The 19,949-nt window shown below is 44.2% G+C and overlaps 2 protein-coding genes and 1 long non-coding RNA gene across 23 annotated transcripts in view; 1 reads left to right on the top strand and 2 right to left on the bottom strand.

Annotated features, from left to right (window-relative positions):
* Window positions 1–7,894, bottom strand: part of ZDHHC20 (zinc finger DHHC-type palmitoyltransferase 20) — a 56,340-nt gene extending 48,446 nt beyond the window's left edge. For 3 of the 17 annotated variants that reach the window (XR_005930853.1, XR_005930854.1, XM_041118416.1), the window contains exon 1: window positions 7,646–7,886. Coding sequence is in view for 6 of the 17 variants with exons in the window: in XM_041118416.1 (XP_040974350.1) it covers window positions 7,646–7,763 (118 nt within the window). In the remaining 11 variants the exon portion in view is untranslated. Of the gene's footprint in view, window positions 1–7,645 lie in introns of all 17 variants that reach the window. The other 14 variants (XR_005930855.1, XM_041118418.1, XM_030042325.2 and 11 more) reach the window with 8 other exon arrangements.
* A 751-nt stretch (window positions 7,895–8,645) lies between these two features.
* On the top strand, window positions 8,646–16,513 carry LOC115353240. The gene is made up of 2 exons (XR_003927506.2): window positions 8,646–8,731; window positions 11,920–16,513. It is a non-coding gene; the product is annotated as an uncharacterized LOC115353240 (long non-coding RNA).
* Window positions 15,173–19,949, bottom strand: part of MICU2 (mitochondrial calcium uptake 2) — a 151,298-nt gene continuing 146,521 nt past the window's right edge. For all 5 annotated transcript variants that reach the window (XM_030042316.2, XM_041118415.1, XM_041118414.1 and 2 more), the window contains one exon: window positions 15,173–19,741. In XM_030042316.2, the coding sequence (XP_029898176.1) occupies window positions 19,637–19,741 (105 nt within the window). In that variant the 3' untranslated portion in view covers window positions 15,173–19,636. The remainder of the gene's footprint in view (window positions 19,742–19,949) is intronic.

Below are 19,949 nucleotides of genomic sequence, written 5' to 3'. Positions count from 1 at the left end.
TACCATCACTCCCAGCATTGTGGAAATATACTTCACTTTCCTGTTTTTTTTAATCCAAGCTTGACAAACCTAAAAGGAATGACTATTGGTAAGAAGCACAGTACAATAATAGGTTCTCTGCATTCACACTATGACAAAGCAGTAGCCAAGGCATTTACCATAAGTTTTAAGTCTGCAACAGACAACTGCAAACCAGCTTATAAAATAACTGTCTGTTTAGGTCTCTTCAAACAAATCATGTCTGTTCCTCTCAAGGTTACTTAGATTTAATCTAAATTTTGTTTCATTCTCTCTGCAGTGGCAGCTTGCGCAATTCCAGATGAATTATTACTTCCATCTCTAAAATATTTTGTCCCAAATAGCTGTTTTTTCTTTTTTCTTTTTCTTTTTATTTTTAGCCTATCTCCCTGCTTAGGGCTTCATTAGAGATGTGCAAGAATTCCCCACTCTGGAGACAAACACACATCAGGATGCACAACTGAAATACCACAAACAAAAAACCCCTGCATAAAACTCTCACTCGATCTCTCTGTAAATCACATGATTAAAATGGTTCCATGTTTCACATTTAAGACAATGCTGCACCATATATAGCATCAGAGAGCACACTGCAGAAACCGCAAAGGCAAAGCATGCTGTTCTTGTGATCCAGTTCTCTTCAACAATCTCATAAGACAATTTTAATAGTCAAAAGGGAACATGAATAAGGAATGGATGACCCATTTGGTCTGTTGAAAAAAAGGAAAAGCAGAGGCTTGAAATGCTGCAGAGGAGGAACTTGATTTTTAACACAGATAAGAGAAGACAATCAAAGGTTATATAGGAGGCACTCCACTGAGGATTGGGGGCTGGGGGAAGGGAGGGCAGAAGAGGGGGAAAAGTCTGTTGTTTTTTTTTTCTTGACCCAGGACAGGAGTTAAGCACATCCCACAGAAAACAATTTAGGGACAGCAGAAGGAGGTAGTATTGTGGAAGTGGCTAAAAGAACAAATGTATTTGTTGCAGTCTCATTATCCCTTTTATACCTGATTCCCCTTGGTGGAGATTCAGCTTACACAGAAAAGTGGCCTGTGGTAACTTCTCAAATGTTTCTGTTAGATTTCATACATACTAATGAGAGAAAAATGGATACTCTTCAGGAAGAATATGCAAGCAGGTGAAGAGGAGTTAAATGACTGAGTTGAAAACTCCATAAAAGTGTTTCAGGAAACTCAGGAACCTATAGTTTATAACACTCGTAAGAAAAGTACATGTTAAACCAGCATAAACTCTTCCCAGTTGTAGGAGACCGTTGAACAGAAAGAGTTGGATAAACACTGATGTATTGAATGGGTGAAAGATGAACCCCATAAACCCTCAGCATTTACAGGCACAATTTTAGACACACAGCCAGGATTTCTCCTACTCCCACTTTCCATCACAGGCAGTCTCAAGTTCCAAAAGTAAAAGCAGGTGCAGTGCCATCCAAATGTTTCACCTTAGCTCAGATACCCATCTTTGTAACACTGTAAATTCTTTGAGTATGGAAAGCACATCTACATTAGCTCATAAAAATATAAGCTGCTAGAGAATAAAGTTTTAATTATTTACATTTCAATAGACAACAAAACCTTAAGTTCATAGTATGCAGAGAGTCAGAGACCTCAAAGTAATGTCTACTGAAAACGTACACTTGAAATTCTGGTCCTTTTATCCATAGTGTCTTGTAGGAAAACTGGAAGACAAGTGAGCGATGGCGTAACATAAAACCCCCGATTAAAAATGAAAGTGAATTTTTAGTTGACTGTTCTAACTCTAAAGGCATACAGAAAGCTCCTACTGTTGTTACCAGAGAAAAATTTGAGAGAAGTTATTTTTCATAATCTTAAATACTCATACTATCCAAGCCCTTTCAAGCCAAGAACAAAAGCTTTATAGTCCACATCTAAGACGATTGGGAAGCACTGCAGCAATGAGTGATCACAGCTACAACAAAAGAGTAACACCACAAGCAGAGCTCCTGCTTTGGCTCAGATACTTGTGCTCAGCTCCCTGCTTTTCTTAAGCCCCTTCTCTCCCCTACTCCAAAGCCATCCTGCCCATGGACCAGTTTTGGCCAAGTTGTGAAGCTCGGTGGAAGTCTCACTGTAAGTATATGCCAGTAAGTTTCACCAAAGCTGCTGCATGGGTAGAAGAGACAAGCCCACAGTCCCTGTTAGGAAACAGCTGCTCTGAGCTCAGGCGCTCATTTTCTGCCTGCCCTTCTGGCAAGCTAAGCAACACAAAACTAGCCACCGCACCCCACTTCTTTTTGACCAAATGGTAACTGGGGATCAAGGAAAGATGCCAACTACTGCAGAGCTGTCAGGAATGGTTTAGCAGATCCAGAGTAAAACTGAGAATGGAGGGGCTGGGGCTGGGGTGAGCACTGCAGATAAAGGGCTTGGGAGGGAGAAAAGGGACAGAGACCTTCCGCAGGCAGAAGAGTAGCAAGAGCAGACACAAGACAACTCCCCGAGAAACCAGGCTAACTAGTTTTGTTGCTCTTGGAACAATTTTTTCATTAGAGGACTGCCAAGAGAGCAGGTTTCATGCCATATAAAGGGCACATGCCCACCCATCCTTATAAACTAGTATGACCAATACAGTGCAAAGCACCATATAAGATATAAGATGATAGATAACCTTTCTACTCAAGCTGAGCATCTAGTTTTCTAATACATTTGTATCCAGACTGAGCACCTCAACAGGAATTCTACTCATTTATAATAACAGAAAAGGTTCTCATTTGAGATGATAATATGCACAGCTTGAGCTGAGACACTACAACACAACTAAGTGCAGCCAAAGCAGTTCAATTCCTTTATTTTGAAATTCATGAGAGGCACATAAACATAGTTAACTGTTACTAATGATCTAACTTGTTTAAATTGCTGTTCCTTTTCCCTGAAAGATAACCCTCTTTTCCTACGGGAATGCTTTTTGCATGCTTAACATGCAAACGTTGTACTTCAGAGCTGGTACTTTAGCTTTTTCTGTAGTTTGAAATCAGAAGTTACTGACACGCTGCTGTTGACATCACCTTGCCATAGCTTGACAGCTACTGCGTTAGCATTTTCAGTAGAGATTTCTTTTGGAGGAGGCAGATGGAATTACGTTCTCTCTACGCAACAGACTCTTCAAATGGGAGCATTACAACAGATCACCATGTGCTTCTCATGTGGACTGTGCTTTGGGGAAATCAGAGCTATCTCCCTACTGACAAGAGCTATTGCAGTCTCCTGGAACAATAAGGAGTTCAATTTGTACCATTAACACCAAGTTATGAATTCTAAATTACAAACTGCTTTGTTTGCCAGGATTTTAGACACATTAGACATTACACTGTATTAAAAACACCCAAACCTTTCTCTAAGTAGATGCTATGAAAAGAACGCACAACTTGTTACTCCTGTAGCTTTCAAAATCGCAGTTTTCCATACTTTGTGGAGTTTGAGGCATGAAAACACTCATACATTTACAAGACTAGTAGATCCATAAAACAAGCCATTCTCCTTATAACTCTGGGCCCAGAGGAAGAGCCAGGACCATGCTTTTCAGAACATAGAGTTCTCACTATAGAAGTAAAACCCTAACCTGAACAAGATTTTAAATTTTTTTTTTTTTTAAATCTGCAGACAACTCAGCGAAAGTTAACTTCTTTCTCTTTTTCTCAGTGCAGACTGCACTACAAATTCTGCTAGTGTTTTAGCAAAAGGGTTGCCTGTAGGAAACAGTCTGGCTTCACCCACCAACTCCTACTATGTGTGTCAAAATAGTGTCTTCTGACCATTGCCTAGCCAGTCTGTATTACAGCCGATCACCTACAAAAACTTTTGGGATAGGTAATAAAATACAAGTCAACCATAAGTCAAAACAAACCACAAGAGCCCCACTCTTTCTGAGCTTCCAAGGCACGTGGAAAGCAGACACAATCCATTCAATTCACTAACAGCATAATACAACCATTGTTTACAAAAGCGATGTTAAAAGCAAAACATGTTTTGATAATGAGAAAGAACACATGAAAGGGTTTTAAACTAACGAAAAGCTATTTTACAGTATCCCTTATGTATTTCTAGGTGTGCTTTCTTGCAAACAGAGCACTGGGTAAGTTATGTGCGAAAAGAAGAAATGATCTAGTGAGAAAGTGTTCATTCATGTTTTTCTACTTTAAAACATTTAAAAAAAAATCTGAATGAGATGTTGCCTCGAGTCTTCTACAGTTCCTTCAGTTACAAGTGTTCACATATTTTTTTCCACTCTGCTGACATTCCCTCAACTTCTACACATTTGGTGAGAAAGGGCTATTTTCACCTTTCCAATTAGCTTAATAGCTAATTTACCTGCTGGATCACAACTACACAGCAACAGTAGTCTAAATAAGCCAGTGTTCACCAGCATACAACAGAAATGCTTCAGAAAGACACAGTGATGCCGGCAGTTTCCACCGGAGGAAAACAATAGACTAGCTCATGAACCTCCTTTCATCTTATTCACACCAGTCCTCCTCAGTGTTCACAGCCAGTATGTAAGTAATATAATTTAGGGTTATAGAAGAGGCATAACCAAGTAAATACATACTAGCAGTGAATTACAGACTAAGACTGAGTCCATCAGACACCAAAAGCAAGACATTGAGCAATACGTGAGCACCTCAGCACAGGAGGGTGGGGCAAGCAGCACAGAGAAGCAAAACTGAAAGGGAAAGAGTGATGCGATGAAAGAAGCAGCTACAACTTTACTACACCATCTTCTGCTTTGATTATTAGGAATCTTTTATGATACTACATTAAGCTTGGCTTCCCAATTGATCTACTAACTGAATACATATGTTTAACTCTTAATACATGAGCAGGGACTACAAGGAGGAAAAAAACCAACCAACCAGGAAGAAGAAATAGTTGGGGGAACAAAGGCTTTCTCTTTTCCTGTTTCCTTGTTAGCTTCACATCTTAACAGTTATCTAATCTTTAAAGAATAACCTTTAAAAATACACTGGTGTCTGTGGGGTTTCAATTTCTCTTTTTCTCTCAGTATTTACTCGAAATTTTCTATTGTGTCTCCTCTTTTCTAAAGCTTCCCTTCCTCTGTCTTTCCTTTACCCAGGCACACATCAGCTGCGTACTGTGCCCTTTGCCAAAGACACAGAAATGCAACAAGCCGTAAGCCCTGCTTCTGCACCTGCCGTATGTGAACATCTGCAGAGACCAGCGTCACCTCATTCATTAGCCATGCGCTAAAGGCACATCCTTGCTCTTCTTCATAGTACATAGCGCAGTAGTTCTCAAACCAAAATAAAATGTAAGGAGCACTATAAATCCTCTCTATGCTGGTTTGAACTCAACTGCAGTGTAAAACAAAAGCACACAAAGGGGGGAAAAAAACCCCCCACAAAAAAACCCCAAACACAAACCCCCTTTCTTCTCCCTTGATGAGATGACCTTTTATCAAGAGTGTAAACAAAATTCAACAGGTTAAAAACAACCACCCCTCTCCCCCGCCAAAACAAAACCCACAGCAGAAAAAACTCACAGGAAAAAAAAAAAGAAATCCTTGTTCACCAAGAATGATTTAGACAGGTAACAACTGTAAAATTCAGTAACAGCAATAAAAATCAGCAAGTAATTTTCTTATTAAATGACCACTTTTTATTAATAGTCTGTATGTGCAGACATTAAGAATAAAGCTGATTTGTGAGCAAAAAGTGCCAGACGTCTAGAAACCAGATTTATAGATGTGAAAGTTCTTGCATAAACAGGACCCAACCCTTTCAACAATTTTCACACAGATGAAACCCTAATGAACTCAGAAAGGCTCTCTGCAGCTTCTCTATGCCTGTGAAGGAGAAACTATTCACCAGCACCCAGCCCTGACCCACTCTGTGATCAAGACACAGAGCTGGGACTTGGGAGGTCGAGGTTCTGTTCCCAATTCAGCCACAGACCACCTGTGCGACCCTGGGCAAGTCTCTTAATCTCTGAAGCTTTGTTCTTCGTTTAAAAGAAATGCATAGCCCTAATGTGCCTTTTGTCATACTGGTCAGACCGTTATGGGTATAGAAAAAACCTTCACATCACACCTGTAAACTGTGAGTCTATAACCTCGCACAGCTCCTCTCAGGACTACTGTAACAACTATCCATACCCAGACCTCCATTATTAAAGACTGTCTAAAATTTGGTTCCAAGTGTTTATAGTTTTAAGCACGATTTTCCCAGAAAGCTGGTACTATTTACTCACACAGACAGACAACTAAACCATAATAATCTGGCAAGTTTGGATACACTGGTATATTTGCAACTCTCTCATATTAACATTTCACGTAATATCTCAACAAGCGTTACTTTACAACTATATTTCTGCTATTTTAAGTCCAAGTGACTTTTTGCCTGTGGCTTATGTTCCACTCCACATATGTAAAGCTAACACAAAAGGCTGTGAAATACCATTGGCGTTCAGGAAAGTTATCCAAAAACCTAAATCCTGCAGAAAAAAAGTAACTGATTATTTCTAATGGAAAGATGTCTTTACAAATTTGCCCAGATATAAAGTACATGCATGCCTTTTATTTCTATCTAGGGATATCAAAGCATGTATTTTACACAAATAGCAAGAAGTACAAGGACCTACAGACACTAAGTAGACCTATACGGAGCTTAAAATAGTTCTCGGTACTTTTGGGGTTTTTTTCCTTTTCATTTCAGCTCCTTTACTTAAACATGTCAAACGCTCAGTAACGCATTCCTTAGCTTTCCTACGCTGCTTCCAAGTTTTACCAAGTCTGACAAATACTGTGCATCACCGTGCCACTCTGTTTACCCTGCCTGGAGAGAGCCAACATCCTCCTGAAGTTTCCTCCTGAAGACAGAGAAGGGTAAATATCATCCTGACCGACACCGCCTGCAAGTCAGATTTACATAACGCCGAGACACGGCCTGACAAAACCCCATAAGCCCTAAATCCTTTCTCCTGCCCGCTTAAGCGGGATGTTTTCAGCCTCAATGACACTGGGCTTCTTACTTGGGGGGGGGGGAATAAATACACCCGTAAGGTGGTCACGGAGTTATTCCATATATCAAGAAAAAGGATTAACAACAGAAAAATAGAGAGAGGAAACTTCTCTGGGGGAGACATGAGGGGCAGAGACCTCACGAGGGCTCCGGCAGCCCCTCCGGGGCTGCCGGAGCCCTCGTGAGGTCTCTGCCCCTCGCCGCCTCTCTGAAGGGCCTGTCCCCAAAGAAAGCGCCCCAGACCCCCCGCTTGGGCCCCCTCTCCCCCTTCCCCGTCCCTCGCTTCTCCACAGGCGACCCCGGGCCGGGACCCCGCCGCCATGAGGCGCCTGAGGGCGGGCTCCCGCCGTCCTCGCCCGCGGCCCCGGACAGGCGCCTGAGACGGAGCGGAGGGGGGACGACAACAGGTAAACCCGGCCCCGGAGGGAGCGCCTGGGGCGGGGGGGGGGGGGTGTGTGTGGGGGTGCGTCTCTTCTCGCCCGCCTGAAGGAAAGCGTGAGGCGGACGAAGGGAAAGCAAACGCCGGCGGGGCGCAGGGGGAGAAGGCGGGTGGTGAGGGGTCCTCCCCGGCCGGCTGGCAGATCCCGGCGCCCGCGACCCTCCCCGTCCACTCACACACACAGAGCTCCACCACGTAGGCGTAGTAGGACCAGGCCACGACCAGGGCGATGAAGGCCACGGGCACCCAGGCCAACACCTTCTGGCAACACTTGAGGACGTGGGACGGCGCCATCTTCCCTGCCGGGGCACCGCAGGAGGCATCAGCGCCGGCGCTGCAACGGGCGGCGGCGGCTGCAGCTACAGCCGCCGCTGCGGAGCCGGCCCCGGGCGGGCAGGCGGGCAGGCCCTGGGCGGGCCGCAGTGGGCGGGAGAGAGGCGGCCCCGGCGTCCGCCACCGCCTCCTTCCCGCGGGCGCCGAAACGCCTCAGCGTCCCACCGCCCTCCGCCGCCTCCCCCCGCCGGCGGCCGCCCCTCGCCCTCCGCCGGGAGGGAGGCGAGCGGGTCCCCGCCTCCCACGGGAGGGGTCGGCTGTGGGGTTTGCACCGGCGGGGCCGTTTCTGGGCGGGATCCTCCTCCAGCCATAAAAACCGGTCTTAAAGCTCAGCGTTGCTCTTTTGCGGTCCTGACCGGGCGGGCAGGTCCGTGTCGCGCCCAAAGGCGGCGGGACGGGTCCGGGCGGCCGTACCCGGGTCCCTGCCGGGCTGTTTCCTCCTCCCGCTCACCAAGTCCATGCGCTCACGGGGCTCGAACAGCGCGTTGGATGCTGCGGAGAACATTTATTTAGAAATAACTTACTGCGCTGTCTTCTGAACTTCAGTTCAAGCCCGACAACCGCGGGCAGCACCACCACCTTCCCGAAAGGCACCGCCACAGGCGCGGCTTTGCGGGGCTGATCCTCTTGAACGTGGACGTTTTTAACGCTTGAATTTCTTAGCCTCGCTAGCGGCCCGCGGCATGACAGAAATCCCCATTTCTCTCCAAAACGGGAGGGTGCTTGCGCCGGGTGCGCCCCAGCCCCCGGGTCGCTGTCGGCAGCGGGGCGGCTGCCGCGGGGCTGCGGCGCCACCTGGCGGCGGCGGGAGGGGCGGCCCGCGGCCGAGGCCGGCCCGCGCCGGGAGCTGCGGCGGCGGCGGCGGGCGGGCGGCGGGAGCGTCCGCGGGCCCCGGAGCAGCTGGAAAGACCGAACCCACAGGGCGAGGGGTAAGGCTTTACCAGCCCGGAGGTGCGGCACGGGGAGAGGGGTGCCCCGAAAGGAGAAGGCTTGGGGAAAAAAACAGCACGGGGGGGTGGTGGCCGGTGTGGGCGGGCCGAACCTGGACTGTGGGAGCAGGTAGTCGTTTTGAGGGCGAAGAGGCCGAGGGGGTGATAGCGGCGGTAGGATTGCCTTGGCAGAAGGCAGGGGCGATTATTACGGCCTTGCCTGCTGATGAGGTGATGGAAAAAAATGCTCGGGCGGGTGACCAGGAATTCAGAAGACTCTGAGACTCTTAACAGCTAATGGCGGGGGGGACGCCCCAGACAAATGCCCGAGCGGTAGCAGCCTGTACGCGTGGGAATGTGCGTGAGCCTTCATCTGGGTATCAGAGCAGAGAAAGGAAGCGGTGACCTCTGATCTTGGCATACACAGAGTAGCTGTGGAGCAGGGAGATGTGCCCAGGGACCATAGAAAGATGGAGGTCTGTTTGGGATCGACTCAAGCGTGTGGGAATGCTGGAACATGGGAGCGGGATCAGGGCGGTAAGGAAGGGGCTTGCAAAATTGTACACAGTAATGCAAGGGCTGCTCAAGAGAGGGACTGCAGGAGAGGGAGAGAGCTGGTGGAACGGCTTGGCCTGGCCCATTCCTAACGGAGAGCTGGAAGGCATGAGGAGTGACTGGTTGCATGGATGGCACCTTGGTTATGGGGACTAGTCACTCTAGAGAAGTACTAAGAAGGATAGAGCAGTTTGGCTTCAACATGAACTAGGAAAATCTTGGGCTGATGTGCTGATTATCAGGGATATTGTTAAAGTATTGCAGCTCCTTTAATCTTCATTCTGTTTGTTAAAGGTGTAAAAACATGCAACAGCTGCTGGCATGTGCTTTCCCTCAAGATCTCAAGGGAGTTTTAACATTTAGTCTCAAGACAATGGGAACAGATTTAAATGCTTGGTGTCCAAGTAATGAGTATTTTTTAATAGTCCTTTTAGAAGTAACTGATTTTACCTTTGAAGGGATGTGGAATGAGTAAAAATGGAACAAATAGGTTTTTGTATGGGAGCACGATATGGGGCAGATGCAGAAGTTGCATGGAGTCCGCATGGTACCTTTGCACCCGAAGTAATACTAGAGGTACAGAGTTATATCAGCCTATATATGCTGCCTGTTAGTTTGGGACTCTGAGTGTATCCAAACAAAGCCTGGTATTCATCCTGTAATACATGGAATGAAATAGGGAATGCCAGAAACGAATTATTCTGGAACACTTTCAGAGTATGCCTTTTCTGTACAGCCTGCCGGGCAAAACTTGCCTGGCATACTGGCTGCCTGGCAAATATCATGGAAACAATATAGAACGTATGAGCACATCTGACATTTAACAATCCTAAATTAATTTGATATTGTAATACTCTCAGCTAAACTCAGGAAGATGGGGGTGTAGGGATGAATTTTGAATCCCATACAAAGTAATTCAGTAACAAACTTGGGATGGTTATCTGATGCAGCGACAACAATAACCACCTTGGATAGCCAAAAGTGGCACGTGGCAAAAGGGACTGCCAATCTAACAGAACATACTGCTGAGGTGTTCAATTGAACAGTATCGCTGGCTATTTATTGTACCAAGCACAACTGCTGGCAACTGAAACAGTGAACCAGTGGTTAGACGCTTTTTGTAAGGAGTTAATCCCTTTCTCATGGGCGATACTGCAGCGAGTCCTGTGTCAGGAGGGCACCAGAGGAGTGGTGCCAGTTTTTGTCTTGGGAATGGGATGGATCTTCAGCGATGGGATGGTGGCTTGGGGACAAATTGAAGGAGGGGTGTGAACAGTGGGATACAAAACCTTGCATTAGGCTAATGAAAGTCTTGGGTGCGGGGCTATGGGAACCTGATTTAGAAGGGGAATGTGAGCATATAGTAAGCCCTTAAGTCTAACCAGCCACTGCTGGAAGTGAAGAACTTCACAGCACGTATGATCTACACCACGTAATGAACCCTGCGGAGCACCGTTGGTATCACCACGTGTCAGTGGGAAGGAGGCAGAATGGGAACTCCAGTGGTATCTGGTAGCAGCGAAAGTTGTATGTGTGTTGCCTCACTGCTAGTGGTAGTGTGGGAAGATAACACAAGCAGAATGTTTTTTTGGGAGGAGTTGGGTGGAGAAATGATGGTACAAGGGCAGTGAAAAAGCGGGTCCAGAAATGGAGAAAATGGGGGAAGGTAAGAACAACATAGGGGGATCTCCTGACAGGAGGAGTGTGGATGCCTCCATGCTGCAGGGATGCTGAGCTGCAGACCCGAGCCCACCAGGACATCGGGGAGAAACTCCTTGGACAGCCCTGCTGGACCCCCTCCCCACCATCAGCTCTCTGCCCAAACAGCTTAGTGTGGGAGAGTGGAGTGAGGAGGCTTGCACCCTGATGCTCAGCGGTGCGGAGGCAAGGGGGCTAGGATTGTAATGCAATATCATTGGGTGTAATCTGCAAGTTTTAAGAATGGTAATTGGTTTTAGAGTTGTGTGTGCTTTTAATCATTTAATCGCTGTGTTAGTTTCTTAGGAGTGTATTCAGTGAATAAACATTGTATTCTCAAGCCTGCAATCTAAAGGGAAGGGAGCTGGACCTGGGAAGTAAAGCTACAAACAGCTTTTACCAAGCTTATACTGTGTGTGGCTGGCTGTTACTGTGCACTGACCCTCTTCACGTCCTCGGTTCCACCAGCTTTCATAACAAAATCCCATGACCCTTCACAATAAGCACTATTCCTAACATGAAGACTAAGCAGCACAGCCATGAATAAAAATAGGCTTAACTCGCAAACAATTCACCGTGCTAGGGAAGATGTGAGGTGATCCAACATGACCCTCCCTATCCCAGTCTTCCTTGCTGATGCTGACTCCAGCTTCACCCACGGGGGTATTGGTGGGGCCACGTGCATGTTGACGTGACCCGCTTTTAGCACGTGTCAGTACTGAGCTGCAGGAACAGCCACCATGTGTGGTTTGGAACAAGTCTGACGCTGGCAAAGCTGGAAGCAGTGACATGGCCAGTATTTCTGTTCTGCGTCAGGCAGATGCCTTGAGTAGGACAGAAAGCCAGCAACAGCTGCATAAACCTAGGACAGGACGGATGATTTTTGACCAGCTATTGTCCAGTAACATTCCTGTGCAACGTTTCCATACTGACAGGTGCTGAAATTAAAAAAGGACAACATCAAGGTTGTGAGGTGGCACAGAGGGACTATTCATCCCCAGATAGTCCCCCCCACCGAGGAGTTACGCTGCATGAGGAGCCCCTTGGCACAGCTGGCAGGAACTAACATCTTCCACTTCTCAAAGCCATCTGGGACGTGTCTACAAGGACCTCTTGAGAAGAAACCAGCTCCTTGACTAGAAGCTAAGCAGGATGGAAGGAAGCTCTGCTAGAAATCACCGAGCGCCTGTTTGGCTTCAGATCGCCACATTGCAGCTCATGCAAACTCTGCTGCCTCAGATGTGGGGAGGGACAAGTGATGACACTTGGAGCAAGCTCTGGGAAGCCGAACAGCAACTGAGAATGCCATGTCGTGGTAACGGCTGCTCACCTCACTCACATCTGATCCCGTAACTGTCAAATAATGAAAAAAAAAAACCCTGTTCCCTGTCCATTTTTGCATTTCACACCTCCATTTCTGGCTGCCCACCTGCTTTAGCCACAGGAAGAACTGTATGAGAGAAGTGAAACATTTCCCCTTGCAGCTTCAGCACCAGATAAGGTCTATTGCACAGTCTTCCAGATGTTTGTTGGTCTATTTGCAATAAATAGGTCATGCAGGTTGGCAGGAACAGGTGGCAAAATTTACTGTATCATCCCTTTCAACTTTTTTTTTTTTTCATTAAAAATACAGCTACCAACATTTGCTATGCTATTGGAAAGATGTCTTAGAGCAAGACACTGCAAACACTCCAGTTTTTCATATTTTCTCTCTGTACTATTTAGACCTCATAATCTATGACAATTTCATCTCCATTTTGCTTCTCTATTTTTTTCCTCTCAGAGTAGCTCATCTTAAATTCCAGAAACATGCAACCCCGAGGCAGACACATCCCAACAGCCTCTTAGATGGAGACTGATGCAAAATGATAATTTGTCTCATTAGGAATCTTATTTTTTGCTCCTGGTAATATCAGACAAATTTCTAAATCATGAAGATGTGCTTTTGCTGAAACAGCATCTTGAAAAATTTTATTTCAGCCATATTTATTTATTCTTTGTTTTCCTAGTGTCCTTTTATTCAGTGATATTCATGTCTCCTAAATTATAATTTCTCCTAATAGCATTTAAAAGAGCTTTGTTTCTTTTAACTTTAGGACCTATCATTTACTTAGTCTCCTTTTTTTTTTGAAATCTCCTTTTCCAAGATTAGTGGCAAAGCATCACATTTTGGTGTCCTTCCTTTTCAACAGTGAATGTAATTTGTCTGTCCTGTGACTCAGCTACTGTTGCTCTGGAATTACCTTCTGTGCATTATTTAAGAGATGCACATGATGTTTTTAGTAATGTTCACTCATTCTAACAGTATCAATTTCAAAGTAGATTAAAACACAGTAAGATGCCACATAATTTAAAAAAATCTGTATACTGAAAAAAAGAAGAGAATTTTAAAACACTTCATTGACAAGTCTTAAAACCAATTGGTTTTCTTGGGGGGCAATTTAGAGCTACTAGTTGGTCCATGGGGTAATATTAAAACTGACAAATTTCCCCTAAAGCAGTGGGCCCAAGGCATACAGTGTTGCAGTATGACACCCCTGTAGTACGTCCTTTCTCCAGGAAATTGCTCATTGGATGGTTCTGATTTCAGAATCTACTTCCTTTAGGTTCAAATTCATAAAAATTTTAAAACAGCTCTTCTCTAAGAGTTTTCACCCTTCACAGGAAATTGTACATCAATTTAACAAAAAACGTCCAAATGCAAGTACTTGTATTCAGGGGCCACTAAAGACGCTGAAGAAAGGCAGCATTCACAAAGCGCAACTTTAGTCCAGTGAAGCTCATCTTCCGCACGCCCTTTGCAGTTCACGGAGAAAGGCCAGGTCCTCCAGAGGATGTTTCAGAGCAGCAAGCTGGTGTCTGAAATCACGTGAGAAAAACCCCACACAGTTCTCTGCATTCACTACAGAACATCCTTCCTCCCAGCTTTTCAAATCTGTGTGTCTGAAACGGGGCTGACATAAACCCTACGTTTGGCAAGGTGCAGCGTCCGTGCTCCCACAGTCCATTGCCTTCCACGTTACTTCCCCCACCTGGTCAGTGTGGAAAAGCAGGCCACCCTCAGCCAGGGGCAGAAGAGGAAAGGACGAGCTTCGCTTTGGGTACACAGGTGTGGAAAAACATGGCTTTTTGCTTTTCAGGGCATGAGGTGTTCTTTCTAAAGCCACGCAGGTGGGTGCACCGTTAAGCAGCTTCCCTGCGGAGGCTGGCGTGCAGGAGCAGCAGTGTGGCTCCCGCGGACGGTGAGCAGAGCTCTGTGCTAGGGCGCTCCGGTTAATGAACTGAAAACATTATTAACTAAGCCAATACCAGCCTAATGGGAAATCTGTCTCCACATATGTTGCATAATTTTTATATTATTGAACCAACTAGGAATTGTTTAATCAACAAAGCCAGCAGGAAACCTTCAAACAGCAGGAGAGTGAAGAGACACGCGCTTGTTTGCCGATTAATTTTGTGCATGCTCAAGCCTCTCAGGTTTCCCGTCCTGAACAGGGCTTTCCAATTCTCATTGAGCGACATCTTCAGTTTCTCTAGGAGGATTTTCTGTGGTCAGCTGCGGGCTAACAGTTTGTGTCTACATCCACCACTTTCATCACCATGCTTCCCTTGTGACCAGCTGCATTACAGGAGCTGTTGCTCAGTCAACTTGGATCTCACTAATAACGACCACAAGATCATTTGGACATGTATTTTCTGTTCAGAAGGACTGAAGATTTTTTCTGCATTGGAGCAGTTTCCTGACCCAGCTGTGACTATTTTATAGGAAAGACTAAACCTGAAGGCAAGAGACATGCTTGCACTCTCCCATGAGAACTCCTGCATGAGAAGAAAACTGTATTTTTAAATTCTGATGTACATTGATTGATCCATTTCTATGCTTAAGTCAAAGTATGGTCAATATGCCTGAATTTTAAAATACTTCTCTAAATACCTGGGTTTGTTCCTGTTAAGAGAGAAGCTGCTGCCCGAGCATTCACACACCGATCAGGGTGTCACACACACACTACCCGAGACTTTAACTGCTAGGACCGGGGTCCCTTCGCAGCGGGCGACTCCAGTGAGCCGACGGGTGCCCCTTCTGACTCCTCACACGGACACACACACACACACACTCTCACCCTCGGGCGCTGCTTCTTCCCTCAGGCTCGACCCTACGTTCCCTGAAGCAGAGACTCCAACACGACGTATGTCAGAGGAATTTATTGAGTGGTACAGTGGTATAGGACAGCTCGAGCTGGGGGCCTCCAGAGAGGGACCCCAAACAAAGAAATCTCTGGGCAATTATCCTTTACAATCCAAGTTCCCCTCCCCTCACACAACGGTTCAGTCCAATAGTAATATTTGGATCCGGGGTCGTCTTGTTCCTCACTGGATCCCTTTTCAGTCTCCAGGCGGGCTGTTCCTTTTCTTATCTTGAGGATGCAGCTTCTGCTGACAGATGTGGCTACTTTATTTTTCACAGGATGCACCTTCTCGGGGCCTCCCTTCATGTAACTAAGTATAAGTTCAGCATAAGCTCACCGCTTGTGGCCTAAGGCTTCAGCAAGTCTTTCTACTAATGCTATACAATGGATTTTGTTTGAGCTAGGAAGTAACTATACAATGGATTCAGTTTTAAACTACTGTAACCGTTCCCATTCTAGCCCTTCATCGGGCAGTGATCCTTTTTTGTTATATGCACTGGACTTGTGAAGTGCCGTGAAACTGCAATCCATGGCCTGGCTTGTTTATCTTAGTGTCTCATCTCTGCTTTCTAGATAACTCAAGTGTAATCTGTGAACTCTTCGGAGCCAAGACATTGTCTGGTATCTACACAAAATTCCACGAGCTCTGAGACACCTTGGAGTCCAGAAACAAAACATCTACAATTCCTAAAATTATAAAAACCTCACATATTCTCCACCAAAAGCTTGAAATTAGGAATGAACGTATTGTTCACCCTTTTAATAATACCTGGTTCAACAGACAAACCAACACATCCTGACGATACCCGAGTTCAGATCAGGTGCTGCCATGTTTCCAGGCGTGATCAGTGGCAACCTGTCTGAGCCCTGAAAGGAAACAATACACTGGAGGAGATCGAGGAAATCAGAGATTTGCTTTTGATGCAGTCATATAACATGATGATAAAACTTTTCTTTTTCAGTTCTTATATGCAGAATATGTACTCCTCATTGTTGCTTATTTTGTTAAAACCCACCAACTTGGTTTGACTCCAGTGGGAGTTTTGCTTTTAGAAAGAGGCTTGCATAAATTGAGACACCAAAATTAATTTCTAGAAACAACCAATGACTTTCTCTTAGTTCTAGTATATCACACTGCATTTTTACCTTGCTTCTTTTAGAAATGAAGAATAAATGTTCTTAAACAATAATCTTAAACTAAACAAACTGAAAGAAATGTAAAAAATGTTGTTATGGGGATACAACTAAAATTCTGTAAATGAGTTTTATGCTGTAAATGACTTGTACTCACCCTTGTGTATCCTTTAGAAATACGCTAAATCAATTTTTGAGACTTCTGCAATGTGCAATGTATTCATCTTTATTCCACATAACGTTCAGACTCAATGTTGGAGATTTTTAAAAAAATGAATTTTATTTAGTTTTTCTATATACTTCTGTTCAGAGGAAGATTTCCTAACATTAAAAAAAGTCATAATTGATAAGTTTAACTGATAGATTGGCAGCTGGCATAAACTTTTAACTAAATTGTGTTGAGTAATGCTGACAGACAGGTTGCAAATACCACACAGTTACTAAAAGGAATTAAACCACCTAACGCTAAAACTATGATGGATTCCTTATAGGACAAGGTCCATTGAAACACTTACATAAACAGCTCTTTCAATCTAAGATATTAAATAAGAGAAATTATTTTAAGACTGTTTTGTAAAGCCTTTTAGTTAAGACAAATAAAAATAAGAGTACACATCAAACAGAGTCTGATTCTTCAAGCCTGATGGACAAGTCTTCCCTGGCCTTCAAAGGAGCTCCTTCCTGGCTGTACTTTCAGGATAACTTCTTCTGAAAATTTTTTATAACTCTATTTTAGTTCCTAATTAATAATTTAATTTCTTTTTTTAATACAGACATGAAGTTCATTTAAAAATAAACATATCTGTTTTCTTCTTCCTCTGAACTTGACACCAAAGCTTTTGCTAAAAAGTAAAACTTGAAATCCCATTTTTAGTAACTTGCTGCTGAAAGCAGATACTGCTGATTGCACGAACCCAGATACAAATGAGCAATGAGGAATTAAACTTATAGATACACTAAAGCTAAATGAATTGATTTTTGCAAAAGAAAACCAAACAGCTTGTAGGAAGCAAGTAATTAGTAACCAAAAGAAACCACAAAAGCAATAAAGAACATCATAAACCTATTAACATTACACAGAATAAAATGTTAAAGAATAATCTCCATTCCAAAGCAGAAACGATTTGCCAAAAAACTAACAGCAACAGGTAAAAGGCAGCCTTGCATTAAAGCCAGAGCTGGAACAAAGCACACTTTGGGTGAACACATACCCTTTTGTGACACAGAAGTGCTTTGCTCAGTTGTGTCCTTTTTTAATTATTTGGTGATGCAAAGCTGGCTGCCGTACTTTGATGCCAGTCCCACTGCCGCACCTTTGCTCCCATTAGCTATCTCTTAGTCATAGCTCCCGTCACCAGAAGCAGCGAGCAGCTTCCAAATGCACACAGTAAACCACGTATCTGATCTCCTGTTGCCCACAGAGCAGTGCATGAGTTCAGTTTCGGGGGGGGGAGGCTGAGGCACTTGCTGCGTTGTATTTCATTTGAATTATTTCCTGAGGGAAAAGGGATCCTTGGTGGTCACTGGTGCCTTATCTTCTAGACAGTGTCGGGACGCCCACATAGGCATGCTCTTGTTCTGGTGGGTGACTCTGGGTGCATGTCGACAGATGACAAGAATACAAGCCTTTTTTTCTTTAACATAAGTGAAATGAAAGCTCCAAGTGAAGGCCGTGGAGGGAAGAGCTGCTTTGCTAGCTTCTCACTCTATTTCCCTAGGAGAGATCACCACGCTGAGGCTTGGGCAGTAGGACTCCTCCTCAGCACAAGCCTGCCTGACAGCTACCGACATACCAAATACACTCTCTGTAATCTCAGTACTCCTTACGTGGGATCTTTATGGTTTCCTAAGGCAGTTTCTCCCATCCCTCCTCTGAGTGAGGGCTGCTCTGATGTCTATCACGGAAGGTTCCCCTCTTCTCAAGACTCCCCCCACCAAAACCCAAAGAAATTACAACAAAACACCTCCTGTTGAGCTTATATACAACTTTGAGAATAACACAGCTAGTGTCATGCTTAAAAGGGACGGATACTTCCTCACAGAGTGGTGAGATTTCTTGGTTGTTTTTCCTGAGACATTTCCCTAGTCCATCTTTTGAGCCTGTTATCACAAACCTACCTTGAGAGGTTAAGCTTTCACCCCAGCCAAGCTGAGTCAGACAACTGAGATAGGGAAAGAGGAAGAACCTCGAGAGCTTTACATATAAGTCTATCTCCTAAATATAGTGGCCAACCAGGAAGACTGATCTGGAACTGGGACTATTGGCTCCTAAGGTTATAAGAAAGAAAAAACATGCAACATGCACACCTGTGTATACATAGATGCACACTATGTTATAGCTAAAAAATGTTCATCTATAATTGCTAAATATTAATTTTGACCTGTTCTTTGTTTTACTGTTTAAGATCTTATGTCTAACTTTGCACTTTGGAGTAATAAACATTTGTATTTGCTTTTTCATTGGACTTACTATTCCCCCAACTCTTGCTTATTATAACCTTGAATTCCTGAGATACTGCACCATTCCCTGTCACAACCTTTAGTATGATAAAGCAACTATTTGTTACACATTCACCTTCTGCAATACAATTAAAGCAAAATAGTTATGACTCAAATTGTAGCTACTGCTGTTTATGATAAAATGAGGATTTTTGCTTCTTATTTATATTATCTGTTGAAGAGGTCTGAGAGACTCAAGGCACATTCATAGATCAATGTACAACTTTTAAAGCCTGTATCAACAGTCTTGTTTTTCCAGTTTAATATTATCAGTATGAAGGTAGACAAACCAGACATCCACACAGGATCTGGTGGAATCATCCACCAGGAACTACTACATGAACAGTTCAGAGTAATGAGGGCACGAACCATGTGAATTTTCCTTTTTGACTTAGGATAACTTGATTTGCATGGATTGTGCAAGTGATTTCGCCTTTTGGACCTCTGTCCTTGCCAGAGAAAGAGAACTGCTTTGTTAGTGGCTAACTGAGATGATGTCCACTCTTCCCACAAGAGATGATATTGCTGTGATGTTCCTGCCAGTGGCCACTATTAAATCCTGCGTATCTTGTATACTACAGTGCAGGGTCAGACTCCAGAGAGGAGTAAACAACACTATTCCTTAGAACAAGAGTGCCTCTGTATGGAGTGATAACAGTTCTGTAAACCAAACTGATTGCACTAGAACAATATAAAATTATTGCATTAGAAACTGGGTTAATTAAAGTTTAACGATAGTAAAAAAAAAGGAGTATTTTTGATTCAGCTATTATGTAAACAGGACAAACTCCCCTAAATAACAACATTTATAGCAAAAGAACAATGGACTGCTTTAAAATGGACTTTTCCCAGTTTGCTTCCACACTTCTTTGGCTCCTTTAATGCTTTCTCTTTTCACACACTTCCAATAACCTTGAATGCCTTGCTGTTGCGGTACCTGTTAATAAAGTTAAGGTATGTTTAGCATTTACACAAAAAAGACTTTTATTCACAGACTGTGTAAATATAACATGTAATGCAATGCTGCTGCTTCCATAGTTCACATGCATAATAACAAGTTCTTGGTGGCAGCACTCCTCCCAGATTCATAAGCAGTAAGGAATTTTCAGTGTAAAATATAACTTCTTTCTATTCACTATCTCTAC

Source organism: Aquila chrysaetos, chromosome 19 (assembly GCF_900496995.4).
Source record: "Aquila chrysaetos chrysaetos chromosome 19, bAquChr1.4, whole genome shotgun sequence".
Lineage (NCBI taxonomy): Eukaryota > Metazoa > Chordata > Aves > Accipitriformes > Accipitridae > Aquila > Aquila chrysaetos.
This window is presented reverse-complemented; position numbering and strand designations above follow the sequence as displayed.